A 20,659-nucleotide genomic window follows, 5' to 3' on the forward strand; every position below is an offset into this window, starting at 1 on the left:
TGGAGGGGGGTGTGCGTGTGTGTATGTAGTGGGGGTGTGTGAGTGCCTGTATGCTTGCAGGGGTGTTGTGAGTTTGGGAATGAGTGCGTGTATGTCTGTAGGTATGTCTGTATGGTTGTGTGCGTGTATGTTTGAATGTGGGTGTGCGTGTCTGACTCTGTGTGTCGATGTTGGCATGTATGTCGGTGTGTGTGCGTGTATGTGTGTTGGTGGTGCCTGTGTGCGTATCGTGTGTGAATGAGTGATGTGATGTTGGGGATCGGGGTGGGGGGGGGGTCCTGCCACCCTTGGGGGATGGCAGGTGGTGTAGTGGAAGGGGTCGGGGTGGGGGATGGGGGAGACCCCTATCAGTGCCACGGAAGGAATTCCCTGGCACTGATAGTGCTTACCGCCATGGATTTCATGGTGGTTCCAAACCGCATGAAATCCATGGCGGTCAGCCGGGTCCAAATACCGCCGGCTGTATAGTGATGACCGCCGGGCTGGAGACCCAGGTCTCCAGCCCAGCGGTCGTCTCTGCCCTGTTGGGCGGAACGGGAAGCGGCGGATGACTATGGCGGTAACCGCCATTGTCATAATAGCAGAAATTTGACCACCAACCTGTTGGCGGTTTTACCGTTGCTTCTCCCCCGCCCCCAGGGTCGTAATGACCCCCATAGTGAGTTCACCTTACAAGAAATGTTGTTCTTTGATGTGAGCAGTCGTCCACCCCAATTCACTTTCCTACACACCGTACACACACACAGATACTTACATATATACACCCAGCCAGAAATGATTAGGTATCACAATAGTCTGGATTTTACAACTGAAAAGGCTCTATGTTCACACACAGGACCTGTAAATGTTGGATTAAATTACCCAAGAAAATGGGATTAAGAGAGGATCTGACTACTCTCTTAATCCCATAAAGATTGGTCTCTTGAGAACATGTTGCACCTTCAGGATACTATTGCAGAGATAGGTGGTGGTGTTGTTCTTGATTGATTGGTTATAAATCATAACTTGGACTCTGTAATCTAAAAGAACCTGCTCCTCATAGGAGCTATGTCATTGGTATTTTAATTTTCTGGTGCAAAGCTTTTCAATTCTCAGTGAGTCCTTAAACCAAGAATTGAGCTTTGAAGTAGACCTTGCCTTTGGGGTTGAGAGGGAATATGGGGCTTTAAGTACTAAGTACTAATAACTGGTTTCAAAATAAGGGTCGCAAATTGCATTTAGTGTTTCCAAGACCATTCCTACCTTTAACAAACTGACATATCTACTAATAGGTCAGTTGAACTGGAGATTTTGCAATCCGACCAACCACATAAATATTAACAAAGTAGGTCACAAACTACAATTTATTCCATCTGGGTGGGAAAGTAGGAATGGGGACCTACTAGGGTCATCAGAACTTAATGTCTATATTTGACTTTCAGAAAGTAATGATGTTTTCAAAATGCAGAGAATTTTCTTTTTAAGAAACCATGGCTATGTTTAGAAAAAGCAGTTTACTTTTGAAAAATTTGACTGGGAGTTGTTAGCTGTTCCCTGGACCACTGTCTACTCTCCTACAAACGTTTTTTAACATTCACAAAGAAGGGGACCATTTTTCTTTTGTGAAATTGTTACCACTTTAATGTAAGAGTCATTATTTTTACAATGTTTTATGACCAGATTTCACTTACAAACGACTGATACATAACCATGTCGCGTAGGCTCTCATTATCCTAATGAGACTACTGGATTTTTTGGGCAACAAGATCGTGTGGGGGACTAAATCTGACCTACGGTGAAGGACCCTGGTCACTCTAAATCCGGGTTATGCTCCGGCTAACTAGCAGTGCCTCATCTCTCCCGAAGGGAAGAGACAATTGGGCAGCCGAGTGCATGACATCTTAGTACTTCCCAGGGAAGTTGTGGTCACTCAGGTCACAACCAGTTCTCTCATACAAAGTAAGGTCCCATATATAAATGAAAAAGGCAGTTTGAGTTTTAAAGATTAGTTTAATAAAAAGACTGCATTTTAGATAACAAGGCGTGAGCCGCAATAACCAGAACCATACAACACAGTAAGATGGAAATAGTACAAAGGAGAGTGAAACATAAAAATAAGACTATCATATTGTAACTAAATTATGTTCTCTCTATGTTATATTTCGAGCACAGCATGTGAAGCTCTAAGCCTGCCTTTCTGGTTTCCCCGGGAGGACATCAACCCTCATACCTGAGCAAAGCCTGTGATCTGGATCAGCATCTGCAACAGGGCAGTCAGCATCTAGTTGTGGGTTCCTGGTTGGAATCTCCCTCTTACGTGTAGTGGGACTAGAAAGTGTTTTTATACTATTGATGTGAACTAACACCCTGATGTTCCTGCATAAGAATGTGTACTGTCTACGAACCATAAAGACTAAACTTCTACCACGTCTATCGGCAATGTACCAGACTGTATCCTTGACTGAAGCACAGAATGAGCAAGAATGTATTGTTTGCAAACACAGTGCTGAAGTAAGCTAAACAGTGTGATAGAAGGAAATAAAACAAGACCGTGAAACTGGTTATTGTAAAATAACAGTGCAAGGCTAAATAAAATGCATCTAGGACAAAGTGCACAGAGGCCTAACACGTTAAGCAAGCGCGCATAAAGCTACGTTAAAAAATGGCTACACTACAACCATACTGATACGTTATTTAGAAGGGAATCCCCCAAAAAACCCTTCCATATCCTTGATCAGTACCCATTGACAGCTCACATTTTAAGAGCTGGTAGAAGTTTACAGATTCCAAAATGGGATCATCACATTCCAAAAAGCATTTTAACAGTCTCATGTGCCAAAATGGAGCGCTTGAACTGTTAAAATGCTTTACACATATCAAAGTGGTTACTGCCTGGTTAAGGGCAGAGTCCGTAGAATTGTCCAACAAGCTTGAGCACAAGTTTGATCATATAGTCAAATTATTCTTATCCCAGATGTTTGGGAAATGACATATCTGGTTCCTTAGAACTGAGCAGGAAGAGCAGATTACTGCAAAAATACATATTTACGATGTGGTCCGTCCTGCCTGGTGACACAGCATTATCTGCTCTAACTAATTGAGGAGATGTTAACACTAAGGGCCTGATTTAGAACTCGGCTGATGGGTTACTCCATCACAACAGATACGGATATTCCATCTTTTAAAATCTAAATCCCATAGGATACAATGGGATTTAGATTTTGTGCGGATGGGATATCCATCATCGTTGTGACTGAGAAACCCATCCGCTGAGTTCTAAATCAGGCCCTAAGTATACAATATGCAACAGCTCTATGCTTAGCCCCATACTGCAACTCTATAAAGTTTACATTACCTATCGTTCATGTAAACTCCAGAGCTCTCGTACACTAAGTGGCATTGTCAGGAAGGAAAATATGTAAGTACAAGCACAGATTTACATCTCCACTTAAAAATAATTTTATATGTTTCCCTTTCAAAAACATTCTCAGTAGCATGCCTAGAAATCCATCAGAACAGGTTTCCATGACAACTGATATTCATATTATGAGGCATGTCTATTTAATCTAGAATACCTCACTGGGGAATGAAGACTTCAGCCCAAATAGATTTTGCCCCTCTGCGTGGAAAATGTTTTTTCTTGTGGAGAAAGCCCTTGCCCTGAAATTCCAGCAGATATGTGGGTAATCTGTTCCTCTTCCCACTCGTGCAGAGAAATCCAGAGCAGTAAATAGGAGCAGAGGGGTAAATAAAGTATTTTCTTCCAGAAGCCTATGTGTAAGGCAAAAAATATCTTTGCAAATGGGTCTCTAATTCAACAGTATGCAAGCTACTATGCGGTGCCCTCTGCACCAATGTTTGTTAGCCCAATTTATTCATGGCCTGAATAAACTCCAGCTCTTGTGATAAAAGTATCACCTGTATGCAGGTTAAATTCTCTCAGCAGAGCCAGTCATATATTACAGATTGGCTTCTAGCTGATCCCTTCACTGATAGAATAAAATGATGCACCAGGTTGGTGGAAGGCCACCAGCATAGTCAGTGAGAAAGAGTAGACTGTTGTGTAATAGCTTACAAAAACCTTGGTGCCTGGTGATCCCTAATCAGTCATGCTTTTAAAGCCAAAGACACTCTATGACCCACAAAGGACTCCCTTCCCTGACCTCATGCACATTTGCGTCAAAGAATTTTATAGACATCTGGAGTAGAATAGGAAAAATCAAAGAAGTAGCAGTCAAAAACCAGGCACCTTCTGCATGATGAGCACATCTTAATGCTTTGACAAAGCAGATATCATATCATGACCACTCTAAAAGCATCTTAAAGTTGCATTTCTATCCGTGCAGGCATTTTCATCATGTGTGTTGATTGGCAACGATCCCCGTGGTATATGTTTTTAAATAATTAAATGCTAAGCAGTATGGTTGTGTATGTTTAGGGCATATGATTTAGCCTTTAATGTTCATGCAGTTTATTATACTATAGCTCTTTAGGGCCTATTCACAAAGACTTCTTGGAGTGTGTAAAGTAGTACTCCTTTCGTAATACTTTACATAGTCACATGCATTTAGTACAAATAGAAAGGACTACGTCCCTCTTTGTGCTTCGAAATAGGGAGATGGATATTTTGGGCGGATTCAAAAAGGCACGTAAGAGTACTCATGCAGTCTTAATTCCCGTACTCATAAAACCTTTTGTGAATCGGCCCCTGTGTTTAAATTCTATTACCCATTGAATATAAAAATAGCTTCTGTGAATCAAAGTACACACATGTAAAAAGACCCATACAGAGATTAAATGTAATAAATTCACATACAAGAGAAAACATTCATGTGATAAAAATAGATAATCATTTTATAAAGTACACCCAGTAACACTCCAGCACACATTATTCCTTGTTGCCTCTGGAATGTTAAACAACACTGAGCTCATTATAGTCCAAAATGTTATTTTTCCAAAGAGCTACTTAGTAGTCACACTGAACTCTTTCAAAATATTTACGTTTCAATGTGCCTTTCATGAGGTATCCTAAAAATATTTCATACGTGGCATTAAACAAACTCTCAGTATTAATGACATCATAAAAGGTCAGACATGAATAATCAATGAACATGTTTTCGTCTAATTAGATCCACGTTAAGTGAAATGTATTTCTCCAATGTCAAACCTCAAAACCATAATATTATTATTCGACAAGAACAAATCACTTTTGTCAGGTCTAATGTGAGGGGTCACCAAAACTAGCTTCTGTAGGCATGTACAACATCACTCTTGTTAGAAAGATTTACACTAGCTTCACCAAATGCTTTCATTCTTTGCTACTTAGATCAAACATCTCCTTGCCATGGAGAAACTAATCTTAGTGTTTAACATATCACATCATAGGTTTGTTCCAGCACAAAAATACAGTCGTTTGATCGGGATCAAATCAAAGACTGGATGTGTAAAAATGAATACTTATCAGCCAAGAGCTTAATTACTTTTATTTTTCTCTTGACGTTTGCACTTCTACTGACCACTCACTTATATAATTTCAGCCAGGCTTAAAAGGGGGAATGGTAATTCGAAGTGAAAGTTTGATTCTTAGACCCTCAGTGGTTAATAAAATACAATGTTGACGCCAGCTTGTATGAATCACTTAAGCAAAGTAGGCCCAAAACCTTTACTTTTCATGCAAACTCATTTATTTCGATTCATGCGTCAGTCCACCATAGTGTCACCTAAGCACAATATTCATTTTTGAGATGTATGATATAATAATGGAATGCTCCCACATTTTTACCTTCTCACTTCACGTTGTACAGATCGAAAGCAATATAGTTTGCAATTTTGATTCTACTGCATGGTATATCAGCATGGTTCCCCACTTTTAAAATGCAAACCTTATGTGGGGCCAAAAACACGGTTCGGAGTGAAATTATCATCTGACTTGGATTGTCAAATCGGGCAAAACAAAGTTTTCATATATGTGGGGCATTGTACAGTTGAGGTGATGGTGGAGGGCACAACTATTTGAAACCTCATATTCTGGGTATGCACAGGGCCTGGGTATATGTGCAAATAGGGTGAAAATGGATATGGAAGGATATTATGAGGTTCTCTTTGGCACCATGGGGGTAAGACTGCTTGGTTTTGGATGGCAGCACCACCGCATGTGGGTGACTGAGTCAGTCTCACACCGACTGGAAGCTGTTGGCCTGACCTTCTCGGTTAGCTATCAGCACCTCACCCAAACCTAGAAAGTAAAGGTGATCTGTGGTAGCCTGAAGCATAAAACTCTAACTCCTCAGGGAAGTCGTGGTAGAATAGATCTTACCCCTTTCTCTCATTTGCACAAGTCTCACACATGCAAAGGCAGACAAGAAGATGCAGGCTAAGTTTCAATACATTTAGTGAAAGAACTGCATTCTATGATAAAAGGCATGAGCTGCAATAATTGGGAAGATGAAACATAACACAGTAGTGATTGTGACCATTAGAGTGAAAAGTATAAAAGGTCCTGTCAATCTGGAATAATCATTTGTCAAGGGATTCATATTTACACTTCTAGCATCTAACGTGAGAGCATAGCAGTGTTAGCCCTTCTGCCTGTACTAGTCTGTGGAAGGACCCCCCCTGAATTCATACCTCAAAACCTGTAGGTCTGCTGACAGTCCTCTTGGTTGGCTGGAGAGAAAAGACCAAGATCAGCAACGTCACCTTGGTGAGCCCCGAGGAGAAGGTGGCTGATTACCTACCCACGGTACTCCTAGCCCGGCGTAAAAGATAAGGAGTGGGAAGGATAGGATAGCCCTATTGACTGGGCAGAAATTCTTGCAGCGATAGGGTCTCTAAATACCGCCAAAGCCCTGTGGGAGGATGGCTTTCTCGTAGAATTTTATCAAGTCAGGGTGGCGTGATCACCTCGTAGCTCTTTATAATGAGTCGTATATGCGTCCCATACTGCCACAGTCTATGAGAGAGGAGCTTATAGCGATGCTGTTTAAACCACATTAGGATGGGACAGAAGTGGTGTCCTACCACCCACAATCAATGCTAAATGCAGATGTAAAGATCCTTAGTAAAATCCTGGTGTCCAGAATGTTGCATCGCTTGCCATACCTGGGGCATGAGGATCAATGCAGCTTTATCCCCCTTCAGAACACACTATGTAGTTTGCACTGCCCCTTTTATTCCCCCTTGCACCAATCTTGGGGTTAGAGGGTTCCTATCTGTGGTGGATGCAACTACTGTATAGTGATCTGATGGTGAGGGTGTGTATTAGAGGGACAGTGTCAGGGAAATTCTTGCTCTACAGGGGGACCAGACAGGGCTGCCCATTCTCACCATTTCTGTTTGCCCTGATAATGGAATCGCTCATGTGCAGGTTGAGGATGGTACTGCGTGGATGGGGGGGTGACAGTGGGCTTCACCAACCATGTGGTTTCCTTATATGTGGACAATGTGCTGTTATATTTGCATCAGCGAGAATATTCAGTCCCATATTGTTAGCGCATTGGCAGGGTTTGGGGAGATGCCCAGGTTTCATATGAACCACACAAAATCTAAATTGTTCCTGTTGGGCACACTGGCAGAGGTGTCTTTGCGAGAGCTCTCGTAGGTAGGTCTCCCTTGACAGTGTACCATACCTCATAATCAGGGTGGAGAGGGACCCAAGGTGTACCACAGGCTCATTATGGGTAGAGTGCTGGTTGGTCACAAATCCTTAGTGCAATTCTGGAACACTCGCCGGCTCTGTTTTGTAAGATACTCTTTGTCAAGGTGATAATTTTGCCCCGGTGTCTGTATATTTTTCAGGGCACTCTGTATGATATACCTGAACAGACCTTTTGAGAACTAGATAGACATCTTGTAAAACTACTCTGGGCTAATGGGAGAAGGAGAATTGGTCTTGTCACGCTGAAATGGATCTGGAGGAAGGGTGAAATGGAGGTTCCCTGCATCAAACTCTATTACCTGGCTGCCCAACTGCAGCACACAGTGCACTGGCTGGACAAGAGGAACAATAGGGAGAAGAGAATAGGAGATGGTACTAAAAGGGAATCTTCCCTGACAGAACTTTTAAAGATGGGAACAAGTGTCCCTAGCTTTGCGCCATATATTGTGGAACAAGTTTGCCCGATGTGGGAACAAGTAGTCTGGAAGGTATTGAGATGGGCTCCTCATACCCTAGATTTGTGTGTCCAGACACTGAGATCCTTTGTACCAATTACACAGCTGATGTTAGCAGACCAGGAGAGAGCAGGGGGCTGTGAGACACTGTGCGATGTATACCCAAATGACAGGTTCATCACATTGATGGGTGCCATGGGTACTTTTGACTTAAGGATAGGGCAATTCTTAAAATTTGCTAAAATGGCAGCCACAGCAAGGTATAGTTGGCCCTTGTTCCCAGAGCTACCACAGGAGCCTCAGATGCTGGAGGCCTTACTTAGTTTGGACGAAGTGTAGTGGTTGATATCGCAGGTACAGGGCACTGCAGGAGGATGCACATTCACCTGAATTGGCAATTCAAAGTAGGTGGCATGAGGCCATGGGTTGCAACAGATGGACTCCGAATGGGAGTCTATACAAAAAGGGGGATGGCAATCTCTAATGCCTGCTTGAAGCAAATCCATTACAACTTTGTGCACCAGGAATATTTGACCCTAAAACTGCTACACACTATAAATCTGAAGCACCTATCCTTGTCCTTGCTGTTCCATGGCTGATGAGGATTTTCGGCAAATGGCATGTGAGTGCCCAGTTGTCAGGGTTTACTGGCACACAGTGTTTGCCAGGCTGGAGAAAGCCTCTGGATGGTTTCTATCTTTGGCTCTTAAGGTATGCCTATTGGGAATGATCTCACATCCAAGAAGAGATGATTTAGCAAGTGGTTCTAGTCACTGAGGCTAGTGCTTGCAAAATGCAGGATTGCTATCAAGTGGATGTCAAGGGACACACCTCTGATTGCAGACTGGCTGTGAGATTTGTTGGCAGTGGCTGAGGATTGAAGTGGGTGTCAAGGGATACACCTCTGTTTGCAGACTGGCTGTGAGATATGTGGGAAATGGCTGAAGATAAGCACATGTGCAAGACTTGGAGGGGTAACAAACTAGCTAATGAAATGCAACCATACTTACTGAGCTGCTTGAGCTGGAGGATGCAAGGCCCCCCGAAGTCCTAGGGGTATTATTGTGATGAATGGAATTGCAGAGCAAGGATCCTAGACAGGCAGGGGGAGCAGGTCATGGAGTACTGCATATCACAGAGTATGCCAGCCATAGGCACTAATACTCACGTTGGAAACTATCCGGATTGAAATATTCTTGTAAATGCATGTCATGTCAGTATTGTTACCTAGGTAGAGCATATAGGGGCAGAGGGAAAAGGGTGTGCTTTCTTTTTCTGGGTTGTTATGAACTGTTTCATGGCTTCATGTGAAGAATGCTGAAAACTTGTACTGATACTTGCTATAAATGAACTATACAAAAAACACTGTTTTCATTTATTTCGAAAAAATAAAATGGAGTGAGATAAAGCAACAATATCTTGTACTGTAAACACTGTTTCTTGTTACAGGGTTTGCACTGGGCTAAACAAGGAACATCCAGCAAGTAAATAAGTAAGCATCTCACTGCACAAATAGTATCAAGTGTCAAGGGAAAACTATAAAATAGAATTGTCAACAGTTTGAAATAATTACTTATATTTAATGAGGCGTTTTGTATCTCAATTCTTCCCATTTCTAAGCATTGTAAATAGTAACTGTTAACATAGCACAATGTATTGGGATTCAACTAACCAAATTCACAAGGATAAGTAGGTAATTTGCTACTCCTTTTATTAACATTAATGATTTAATGTCAAACCATTTGTCATCAAACAGTAATTCCCTCAATTGTGGAAATCAAAGCTTATGACAAGGCCAATATTACACTTGTGATTGTCAGAAAACCTTACCAACAAATACTTGAGGAAAAAGGCTATTTTGATAGCAGACATATGCTAGTTGTGTGACAGCAATAGGATTACTGAGAAGTCAAAAAGAGCTGTATTACGAAAGGCAGCAAAATATATTGTCAGCATTGGCATGATAAGCTTTCTATTTACATTATCTGAACATGCAGATAAAGGCACACTTGTCTGTCAATTTGAAGTTGGACAATAGTTCGAATTTAGAGATCCTTAATACAAGAGAAACTTACAATCACAGTGAGCATGTGGTGTTAAGAATAAAAAAGACTTACTTCACTTGCTTGTGGGATTGTGAGCTTTGGTAGTTTGTTCTTAATTCCGGTTGCACTGCCTTTTCCTTCTAGAATTGATCCAAAAACCTGATTATTAAATCCATCTTCTAACTCCAACAGATGTTTCAAGTCTGGTGACTCACTGGGTATTTGATCCTGGCCATCCATGGGCCTAACATAGGCAGTGGGCTTTTGCTGCATGGTGCTTGTTTTAGGGTGAAGCACAGGAGGAAATGTCTGAGAAGAAAGTCCAGTGTTCACAGTTAGCAAAGAAGTGGACGGGAGTGGAGATCCAGAAACATGCCCTATGCATTCTGCCTCTACTGGTGAACTGGAATGATGACTGTCTCTGTGGGACTGTTCTGCAGAGGTTGACTTAGAGTGGCTATGCCTCCTTGAGTGGGAGGATGCAGCTGCTGGCTCTTCTGTGCTTGTATTTTGATGCTGTTCACAGCTGTAGAGCTCCTCAAATCTGCTTTGAGGCTGGTCATGTGAAGAGCTATGCTTTGTTCTGATTGGCTGACCACAAGCTTGACTTGAATGGCCAACATTAACACTTTGGCTACTACGTGACCAGTCTGTTCGGGATTTTACATTACTCTGGTGATTTTGCAGCAATGTTGAATTTACCAATGTTGGAGGAGGGGGAGGCATTGAGCATGATAAATTTCCACCACTTTGTTGACACTGATTAGTTTTATTTCTTTGTTCATGGAACACATTTTGTTCAGTTTTCTCCTTTGGAGTCTGGGGCACTGCATTCTTTGGGATTCCTACAAGATGGCTCTGGTTGGAATGATTGGTTAACAAATCCTTCATTTCATCGTAGTTTCCCAATGTATTCTGCACGCGGCTGGCAAGTGCATCACCTCTGTTGGTCTAAGTCATCAAAGAAAACAAAGACAATTGCTGTGTGAATAATAACTATGTAATGTTCATTTACAATTGTACATGTGAACTATTTACACATATAGGTATTCTTGTGTCCACTAGTTATATAAAAGTATAGATAACTATAATAGCTAGTTATTAGTCAGTTTGACTATTCGAAGAAAAACCCTACTCAAATATACTAGTGATTAAATAATATTTTTATGTTACATTTGTTCTGTGAAGAACATAAAGTTAAGAGACCCCAAAAATGTGATTCTCTGTGTTGCTCCAACTAGAGAGACTCTCTGAATATAAATGGCATTAAGGAGGAATACATGTATCTGTAAACAATATGGCATATTAGGAATCTTCTTCTTCAGTATTTAAAATCAGTGCATAATTTATAAACAAGAATTCCATACAAAAATAGATTGTTTTGTGAAGAATTACTTTTTGAAAATTAAACACTTAGGGCCTGATTTAGAGTTTGGTTGACGGGTCACTCCATCACAAATATGACAGATATCCCGTCCATGGTATTACGATTCTTACAGGATATAATGGGTTCACAATACCATGCACAGGATATCCATCATATTTGTGATGGAGTAACCCCATCAGCCAAACTTTAAATCAGGCCCTGAGGGTCCAATTCACAAAGGTAAAGTTAACCCACAAGTCTAGCTTTAGATCTGAAGTTTAAGTTTAGACCTAAAGTCTAGCTTTACACTTGAAATCTAACTTTACACATGAGACTAAGGGGCATATTTATACTCTGTATGTGCCGAATTTGTGTCGTTTTTTTAATGCAAATTTGGCACAAGCCTAACTCTGTATTTATATTTTGATGTTAGATACGTCTAACATCAAAATATAGGAGTTTACACCATATTTTGGATGCTTGCACCTATATTGCACAAATGAGATTCAAGGTAGCCTTTCCCATCTAAGAAATGGTGCTATCTCTATAGCCCCATATTTATTCCCCCATGCTAAAATGATGCACAGGTGGGAGGAGGGGCTACATAATGGTGTAAAGCTTGCTTTGCACCATTATTTAACGCCTGGGTCAGACCAGGCGTTAGGGGACCTGTGGACGAATTTCCATGGTTAAACACCATGGAATGGGTCCACAGGTGCCCTCCCAAAGCCCCAGGAATACTCCCACCAGAGGGACACTGGAGGATGGGGGACCCCATCCCAGGTAAGTCCAGGTAAGCATTTGTTTTTCCATCGGGGGCCTTAACTTGGGGGCCCTTGCATGCACAGGGTGCAATGGCCATGCCCAGGGGACACTTGTCCCCTGTGCTGGCCAATGGGGTGGTGGGCATGACTCCTGTCTTTCCTAAGACAGGAGTCATGTTTTTGGTGGTTGTGTGCCAGGAAATGGTGCTAGTTTGGTTAGAGGCATTTTTTTTGCCTCTAACCAGGCTAGCATTATTTTGACGCACAACCCCCTCCTTCCCTACTGCCACCCCCACCTGGCTAGCATCTTTTTTGAAGACACTAGCCCAAGATTAGCACCGGCTTGCACCATTCCTTTAATATGACGCCCGGCTGGCACTGTGGAATAGCGCAAGCCGGCACTATACTTTTTGCCACAAAACTGCATTTGCACAGTTTTGAGGCAAAAAGTAGAAATCTAGACCTAAGTTTGGATCTAAAGTCTAGAAGTAACTCACTTTTAGAATACCGAAAAGTAGTAAAGTTAGATTTTTGGTCTATACTTAGACTTCAGGTCTAAATTTAGTCTTCCTATGTAAAGTTAGACTACAGGTGTAAAGTTTGATTTTAGGTCTAAACTTAGACTTCAGCTCTAAACGTAAACATTTGGTCTAACATTACCTTTGTGAATTGGGCCCTGAACATTGACACTAGTACAACCAGCACTATTAAAAAGCATTGGTGTGCTGCACTGTGTAAATAATGTTTCATTTATGATACTGCGCAAAACACTATTCCATTATGCATACTGTTAGAAATTGGGTTTCTGGTTGGCTAGGTTATGCACCTCAGCCAGGCAGAATCCACCCACTCAAGTCAGGTCAAGGGAGTTACATTTCCAAGATAACCACTGCTCACCCCCTTGGTAGCTTGGCAAGAGCAGTCAGGCAATGTGTAAAGCGTTTGCACAACACACACATCACATTTGACGCAATATCCCCACCATAAAGGAAATACAACACCCAGTTATATGAAAATATACTGTATTGTAAACAACGCAATTATTAGACCAAACATCACATATCAGTAGTATCCTGCTACCTTAGCAGTTATCAGAACGTTACACATTAGTTACTCTGCAAACTAGTAGTAATCACATATAACACACAGGTTACTCAATATTCTGCAACATAAGCAGTAGTCAGGAAACACGTTATTACACTAAAGCAATTGTCATAAGAATATCATAAACGCCCATAGTAGGAACATTATAAACCATATGGCAAGTCATAAAAACATATCAGTATGGTATGTCCATAATAGGAACATTTGCATACATATATAGAACATCATAAGCAGGTAGGCAATATATGTATCCACAAAGTCTGTAGCAAGAACTTAGAATATATATATATGGATCCTTTAGGGAGTACCTGTTCTGGTGATAAAGGCACCTCCAGTGCCTAGAAGACAAATCTGGTATCCGTGAGGCAGAGGAGGGCCTCTCTGAACTATTGACGGGCCCTCACGAGGGGGACAAAAGTCCTCCAAAGATATCGTAGAGGGGAGTGGGGTGCCATGCACCCCCTCCAAGTGGTGACGGGCCCCTCCTGGGGCCTGCGATTGCTTGGGGTCCCTCCCCCCGGGCCTGCACTGGCCCTCCGAGTCGGGAGGGGGACCACGAAACTGACACTAGCACACGAGGGGACAATGAGGGGTCTGCGCCACGGGCGAGCCTCCGGTGAGGCTGCCGCCCCGCCTGCAGATCAAACAGGAGCCCTCTGGGGCTCGGCAGGCGAAGGAGAGGTGTCCTCCTCTCCTTCCTGCCTCTTGTGACATTCCTGTCCCGAGTCAGGGCCTTCCGGTGCCCCGGGGGTGCTTTACAGAGCGGACCTCGCCCCTGGGGCACCAATAGGAGCACGCTTGCTCCGTTCCTCTGAAGAAAGGTTTTCTTTGTGCCCCGGGGGCACCGTGAAGCGTGCTTCACTCACGCTTGAATGGAACAGCCTCCCCAGGCTGCGGCGGTGATCTCTGTCAACATGACGCGCTTTCAAAAGCGCTTGAGCACTAATTTACGCCCGGATCGCGGCGGTGAATTCCAGGCACCAAGACAGCTGGAGAGCGCTTTCCCAAAGCAGTGGGTGATGAGCAGAGGAAGCACTCCTCGTATATAAAAAAATGAATGCAAGGGTCAGGGGCCACAGCACCCTGCCCCTGGGTGACAATGTTCTGGAGAAAGGCCCACAGGTGGAGGGGCCCAGCAACAGGCCAGCACAGAGAAGATGCAGCAGGTGACAAGTTCTTCACAGTGACCCGCAGGTCAGCAGAGCAGCACTCCATGGCAGTCCCTGGTGAGTCCTTCCAGCCTTCTGTGTCCATTTCCAAGATGATTCCAAGAGTCTCCAAATTGTGGGGAAAATTCCCCTGTACTTATTCTCAGTCCTTACAGTGTTTTACAATGGTGGGGAGAGGAGGTTCCAACCAGTTATAACTGGTGCTGGGAGTGCCCCCTCACTCCTTCAACACAGGCTTCAAGCATCAGTGTGGGGTAAACGTCCCTATTGCGTGAGGCCAGGGCACAGTCTTTACAAATGTAGGTGTGCCCCGCCTCTCCCTTCTCTCAGCCCAGGAAGACTATTCAGTATGCAAATGCACCTCTGTGACACTTCCACCCTCCCTGTGTGCAGGCTGTCTGAAAAGTATGCACAAAGCCACAACTGTCACTCTGCCCAAATGGGGATTGGAGTCAAGCTGCAATACAGCAGAGTCATAAGCACAGAGAAATGCGCACTTTCTAGAAGGGGAATTTCTGTCATAGTAATAAAAAATACACCTACACCAGTAAGCAGCATTTATTATCACCATCACAACCATACCAAACACGCCTACACTACCCCTCATAAATCAGACAATATCCCTTATACATAAGGCAGGGCATTTGCAATGCAATCCTATGAGAAGGCAGCACTCACAGCAGTGAGACACCAAGTTAGGCTGTTTGTCACTACCAGGACAGGCCACGCAACCTGGCACATGTTCTGCCTTCTATATACATGGCACCTTGCCCAAAGGGCTAGCTAGGGCATGCCTTAGGGGTGACTTACATGTAGAAAAGGGGGAGTTCTGGGCCTGGCAAGTAAATTAAGATGCCAGGTCCCTGTGGCAGAAAGCTGCACACACAGGCCCTGCGCTAGCAGGCCTGAGACAGGTTTGAAAGTCTACTTCAGTGGGTGTTGCAAGCAGCGCTGCAGGCCCACTAGTAGTATTTAATTTACAGGCCCTGGGTATAGAGATACCACTGTACAAGGGACTTACAGGTAAATTAAATATGCCAATTAGGTATAAGCTAATCATACCAAGTTTAGATGGGAGAACACCTGCAATTTAGCACTGGTCAGCAGTGATAAAGTGCTCAGAGTCCTAGAGCCAACAGCGACAGGTCAGAAAAAATAAGAGGAAGGAGCAAAAAGACTGGGGATGAACCTGCATAATGAAAAAAGTCCAGCACATACAATACAAATGAGATAGCCTCTGTTAGAGGTTACCATTGCACAAATACAATCTACAAAAAACAGTCTGATGTTAAGTGCATTCTGCTCCTGCTCAAGTCAAGATCACCTGAAGTCCTGCCTATTCTCACTGTTTCTAGTTGTGTCATGGTTTATACATAACATCATTAAGGCAACTCTTCTTTAAGGCTGCTGTCCACCTCTTTTAAAGGCAGATGTTTGAAACTTTCTACCAGAAAAGCTCAATTTTGATTGTTGATAATGTGGACTGCTATTGGGCCACAACTGATCTTCATACCTTGACAAAGATCACAAAAATGTACTAGCCAAATGCCATTTGAACCAATTTTCAGAATGAGATAACAACTTCTTTTTCCCAGTCACTGAAAAAAGAGTAGCAAGAGAAGTATTTTCCAATACTCAAAGTGAGTTGTGATTGATACAAGGCAATGCTACACCTTTCTACCACAATGTTTGGTGATCAGAAAATTATGGTCAACCACCCTTTCTGTGGACAACATAGGATAAGACTTGGACGATTGGCCTCCTCATCTTGTGGGCTTTTTGAGACTTTTACAGTGATATGAATTTTCCACGTACTGGCTATTCTCTTTCCCCTATTCTTTTTATTACTCTTCTTAAATCTTTGAGGTAGTGATCAGATAGCTTAATGCCCATCCTCTTTATTATGGTGGTATCAACACATTCAATCAGTAAGCAGGTAACATCACTGAGTACCGATCTGAGCATTTAGAATTATGTTATGCTATGTTATCAGAGTTTAAATCAACCATGAGGACATGCAAGTGCTCTGTAGCTAGTGTGAGTGGTTAGCCCTCGAGGGTTTACTCAAAAATCCAGGTCTTCAGCTTCTTGCTAAAATCAAGAACACTGGAGGACGTTCTGATGGGTACTGGGAGGTTTTCCTAGGCTTTTATGTAGGAGAAGGCATGCCCCCCTGCTCTGCTTTTGTGTATGCCTGGGGACTGTGCTACTTCGAAAAGTCAACACATCTGTTCAAGTAGGTAGGGCCTGTGTTGTGAACTGCTTATTAGGTGTGGGTGATGAGTTTCAAGTGTACATGCTTGTGTGATGGAAGCCAGTGGAGTTCCCTGAGTGTGATATGATGTGGGCTCATGATGGGAGGTTGTGGACTAGTCTGTCTGCTGAGTTTTGGATGCTCTGCAGTCTCTAAGTGAGCTGGTTGGTTATCAGTGCATACATGGTGTTTTCATTGCTTAGTCTGCTGGTGACGAGGCCTTGAGTGGTCGTTTTGCTCGTACTGTTTGGTAACCACTTGAAGATTTTCTTAGGGTGTTGAAGAGCACTGCGTTGACTTGGGCGGTCATGTCCATTTTGTTGTTTATGATGATTATGAGCTTTGTTGCTTGCAAGCAAGGCATATGAGTGGGTTCATTGTCTGTGGGCCACCAGGTGGAGTCAGATGGTGAGGTGCTCTTCCCAAAAAACACCAATTTGGTCTTCCCTGAGTTCAGTTTAACGCATCCAGGTGGCCACTTCTTTCACACAATTGGTGAACTTGTTCCTGCAGTTGATTGTTTTGTCAAAGAAGGGCAGTATCAGAGGTGTGTCATTGCCGTCAGTGAGGATCTATATGTTGCAAGAGTATATAACATTGGCCAGTTCAGTCATGAAAAGCAGTGGGTTGAGCGAGATGCCCTTTGGGTCTCTGCAAGTAACATCTCGTGCTATGGAGGAGTAGAGGGGAATGTTGATGGTTTGGGTTCTTCTGGTGAGGAAGGAGTAGATCCTGGATGCCTCCTTCATGTAGTTGTCAGATCAGAATGGGATGGTGTCTAAGACTTCGGATAGCTCTAGAAGGATGAGGGCTGCAGTGCCCCATCCTCCCACCTCCACCTAGGGTCATCTGAATGTCATCCATTGCTGCTGTAGAGGTGATTTACCTCCTGTGAATGGGTCTAATCACTGATTGTGTGGCATCAAGAAGCAGTGATGCTGGTGAAGCAGCAGAGGAAGCAGGTGAAAGCTTCTTCCATGTTGTATGATGTGGCGTAACTGGAGAGGGTGGTAAAAAGTCCAAGGTTCAAGAAATGAAGTAGAGCAGAGGGTTAGTAGTGGGTCAAGGGAGGACCAGGGTTTCTAGCACTGGTTGCTGCCCAGGTATGGAGAAGCACAGGCAGGCTTAGCTTTGGTGCCCCTTCAGCATGCTAGTGGTGTGCTTACACTGTGGCCACCATTAAGTTGGTCCTGGGAGAGGGAAGGAGCGCATGGGGCAGTGGGTGGGGCTGAGGAGGTGCGTGATAGCGGCATACGAGAGAGGTGCGAGAAACAGGTGCATAAAGCATTCAAATAGCAAATAAAATTTTAAAAATTAAATGCTGAAAAGCACAGGTCCTGCTAATATGCCAGTTGTGAAACCTCTGTAGTTGGACTGCATCTATCAGAAATTTCCATTTTCTAATGTTAGGAAGCTTTGGTTCTTTCTGGACCAAGACTTAATTCTGGATAACAAGACTAAGACCATATCTTCTGACTGCTTCATTGAGCTTCAGCTGTTGTGAAAACTATGACTTTATATACCCACCGCTGTATGCCACAGTTTTGCTGTTTTAGTAAGACATGTTTTTTAAGATTTTGCATATTATCCACAAGGCAATGACATTCCCTCTAGAACTCTGCACTGAACATTGCAGACACTGTTCTCTCTGCCCCATTTCAAAAGATCATGCTGTGATGGATAGTCTCTAACAGTGTTACTGCCCAAACTTTGAAACTCATTTTCTATTTACCATTGGAGATTTATGACCAAATGAAAATATGTAAGGTCCTTAAAAAGGCATCAATTTTGCTGACCTAGATTTAGTTCTTGCTGCATTTAGGACTGACTCAGCTTTTTAGTGACAAGAATCCTGGTGCCAAACAAGTATATCTAAATCAATCAATTAACAAATCAAGCATTCAACAACCATTGCAATCCAGTGCAAAATATGTAATCCATGCCTTTGAGTTCTAAGTTTGTGGTGAGGTGGATTCATTGTCAGCTGTGATGCATATAGATCTATTACAAGTAAAATAGCCACCTTTGTGAGTTTGGAATGATTAAACTGCAATTTTGTTTGGGGAAGTAGTGTTTCTAACCAAATTAACAGCACTGTAGAATGGGTGCAGAATGGCATTGAGGACCCTGGTTTGACTAATATAAGAATGTTGCAAACTGTGCTTTGGCAAACAAGTTACTAGAGGTATCTTCAGACAACTTGTGTATCTGTATCTATGTGTCTGAGTAGTAGTTAAGTGCACTGAAGATGTGGTCATGGTTGTGTGTCAGTGGCCACATATGTTAATACATGAAGGTGTAATATATGCTAATTGATGTATTAATGAAAGTGACCTGCGACCAATCTCATCAGTGTAGTGTTATTTCTTTCTGTTTCATGCTACCGCAGTACTTGATTGTGTTGAAAGCTGAAAAGCAGACTGTTAAAACACTGAAAGTAAATGTAACTCTAAATAGTATTTTGAAATTTACAGTTTAAAGAGGATTAGTTAACAAATACTGGATTACTTACTTTTAATATATCTTTCATATGGCCAAATTGAGTTACATTTCAGTTATTTAACTATTGGATTTTTGCAACACGTGTCTGTTAGACATGATTTTAGTATCCTTTGCTTAAAGTAATTGGTATTACTGGCATGGATGCATTTTCAAGCGCAAATCCACTGCCTCTACACAATGAACCTTTCAAATTGCATGCCCTTAGTTTCTCTACATCTGAAAACATAATACACACACATCTTTCACACCTAGAACTTCATCTTTTATAACCCTCTCCAGAATTATCATACTCCTTACAAACTGTCCCAATTGTCCTTTGGCTAAGGGCAACATTTCTGGCCCTGCGTCTGAACCTTCCCTCATACCATCCATTCTACCATCCCCCCTCTAAATCATAGCTCAGAGGTGTTTGTTCTTGACAGACAGAAGCTGCTTTTGCCAGTCACCTCCATACCCCTTCATTCATGTAAGCTTCTCTATCACTATCTTACAATGAACATGTCAAACAGCACAAAAGACATGTTCTGGGATCTTCTCTGTCTTTCAGTCACCAACTTCAATTCCCAAATGCTCAAAAGAAATTCTGAAAAATTTCACTGAGTATTGAAACCCAGAATCTCTCATTGCTGACATCTGCACTAGCCCAAAAACAAAAATCTTCAGGCCCAACATCCTCTTCTTCCAAACCAAAATCATGAGTTGACACATTGTAGTCTAAATTTACCCCATACAAGATCTCAGAAATTCAAGATGCCATAGATTAAAAGCTTCTGTCTGACAAACCACCTTCAGATAAATCACTGTTAACATGTATAGCAACAAACAATTTATCATGAGACATTGACAGGGACCTTTTAGTCTTTAAATGGATGGTCCAATGCCTCAGAACTGCAAAAGCTAAAAACATATTGCTGAGTCAACCACACCAACGTTCCTTTGTACATTTCTCAAACACCATACCACATTTGACATATGATGTACTCTATGAGGAAATGTTCCTTTTTACATAGTCAACCCCAGTTTTATGCTGATTTTATTGCTATTTTTTAGACTTGCGCACAAAGGCACTGTTGTCCCGTGCCTAGTGTGCGTGCTCTAACCCCTAAAGCTTTTAAAAATTGGCTAATCTCTGACTGGTGCATTTAACTCTCCTAGAAGGCCAAAATATATGGGGTAGAGACTGCACCTTAGGCACTGGGAACATCAATATCACCTTTGGACCCCAGCACCTATTGTGCCGTCTACTGGCTAGACAAGGAAAGCATGGCTTTGGGCCTATTATTGTAGTCTGGCTGTTGTAGTTTAAAGCTATAGTGTGACCTGTTTAAATACCCCCTTTGCACAGGTAAAAACCTCTGTTTTAA

The 20,659-nt window shown here is 42.6% G+C and overlaps 1 protein-coding gene across 3 annotated transcripts in view; it reads right to left on the bottom strand.

Moving 5' to 3' along the window:
* The window catches only part of AFF2 (ALF transcription elongation factor 2), a 928,871-nt gene that overhangs the window by 715,886 nt on the left and 192,326 nt on the right, over positions 1-20,659 (bottom strand). For all 3 annotated transcript variants that reach the window (XM_069212416.1, XM_069212415.1, XM_069212418.1), the window contains exon 3: positions 10,209-11,087. In XM_069212416.1, coding sequence (XP_069068517.1) covers positions 10,209-11,087 — 879 coding nt within the window. The remainder of the gene's footprint in view (positions 1-10,208; positions 11,088-20,659) is intronic.

Source organism: Pleurodeles waltl, chromosome 2_1 (assembly GCF_031143425.1).
Source record: "Pleurodeles waltl isolate 20211129_DDA chromosome 2_1, aPleWal1.hap1.20221129, whole genome shotgun sequence".
Lineage (NCBI taxonomy): Eukaryota > Metazoa > Chordata > Amphibia > Caudata > Salamandridae > Pleurodeles > Pleurodeles waltl.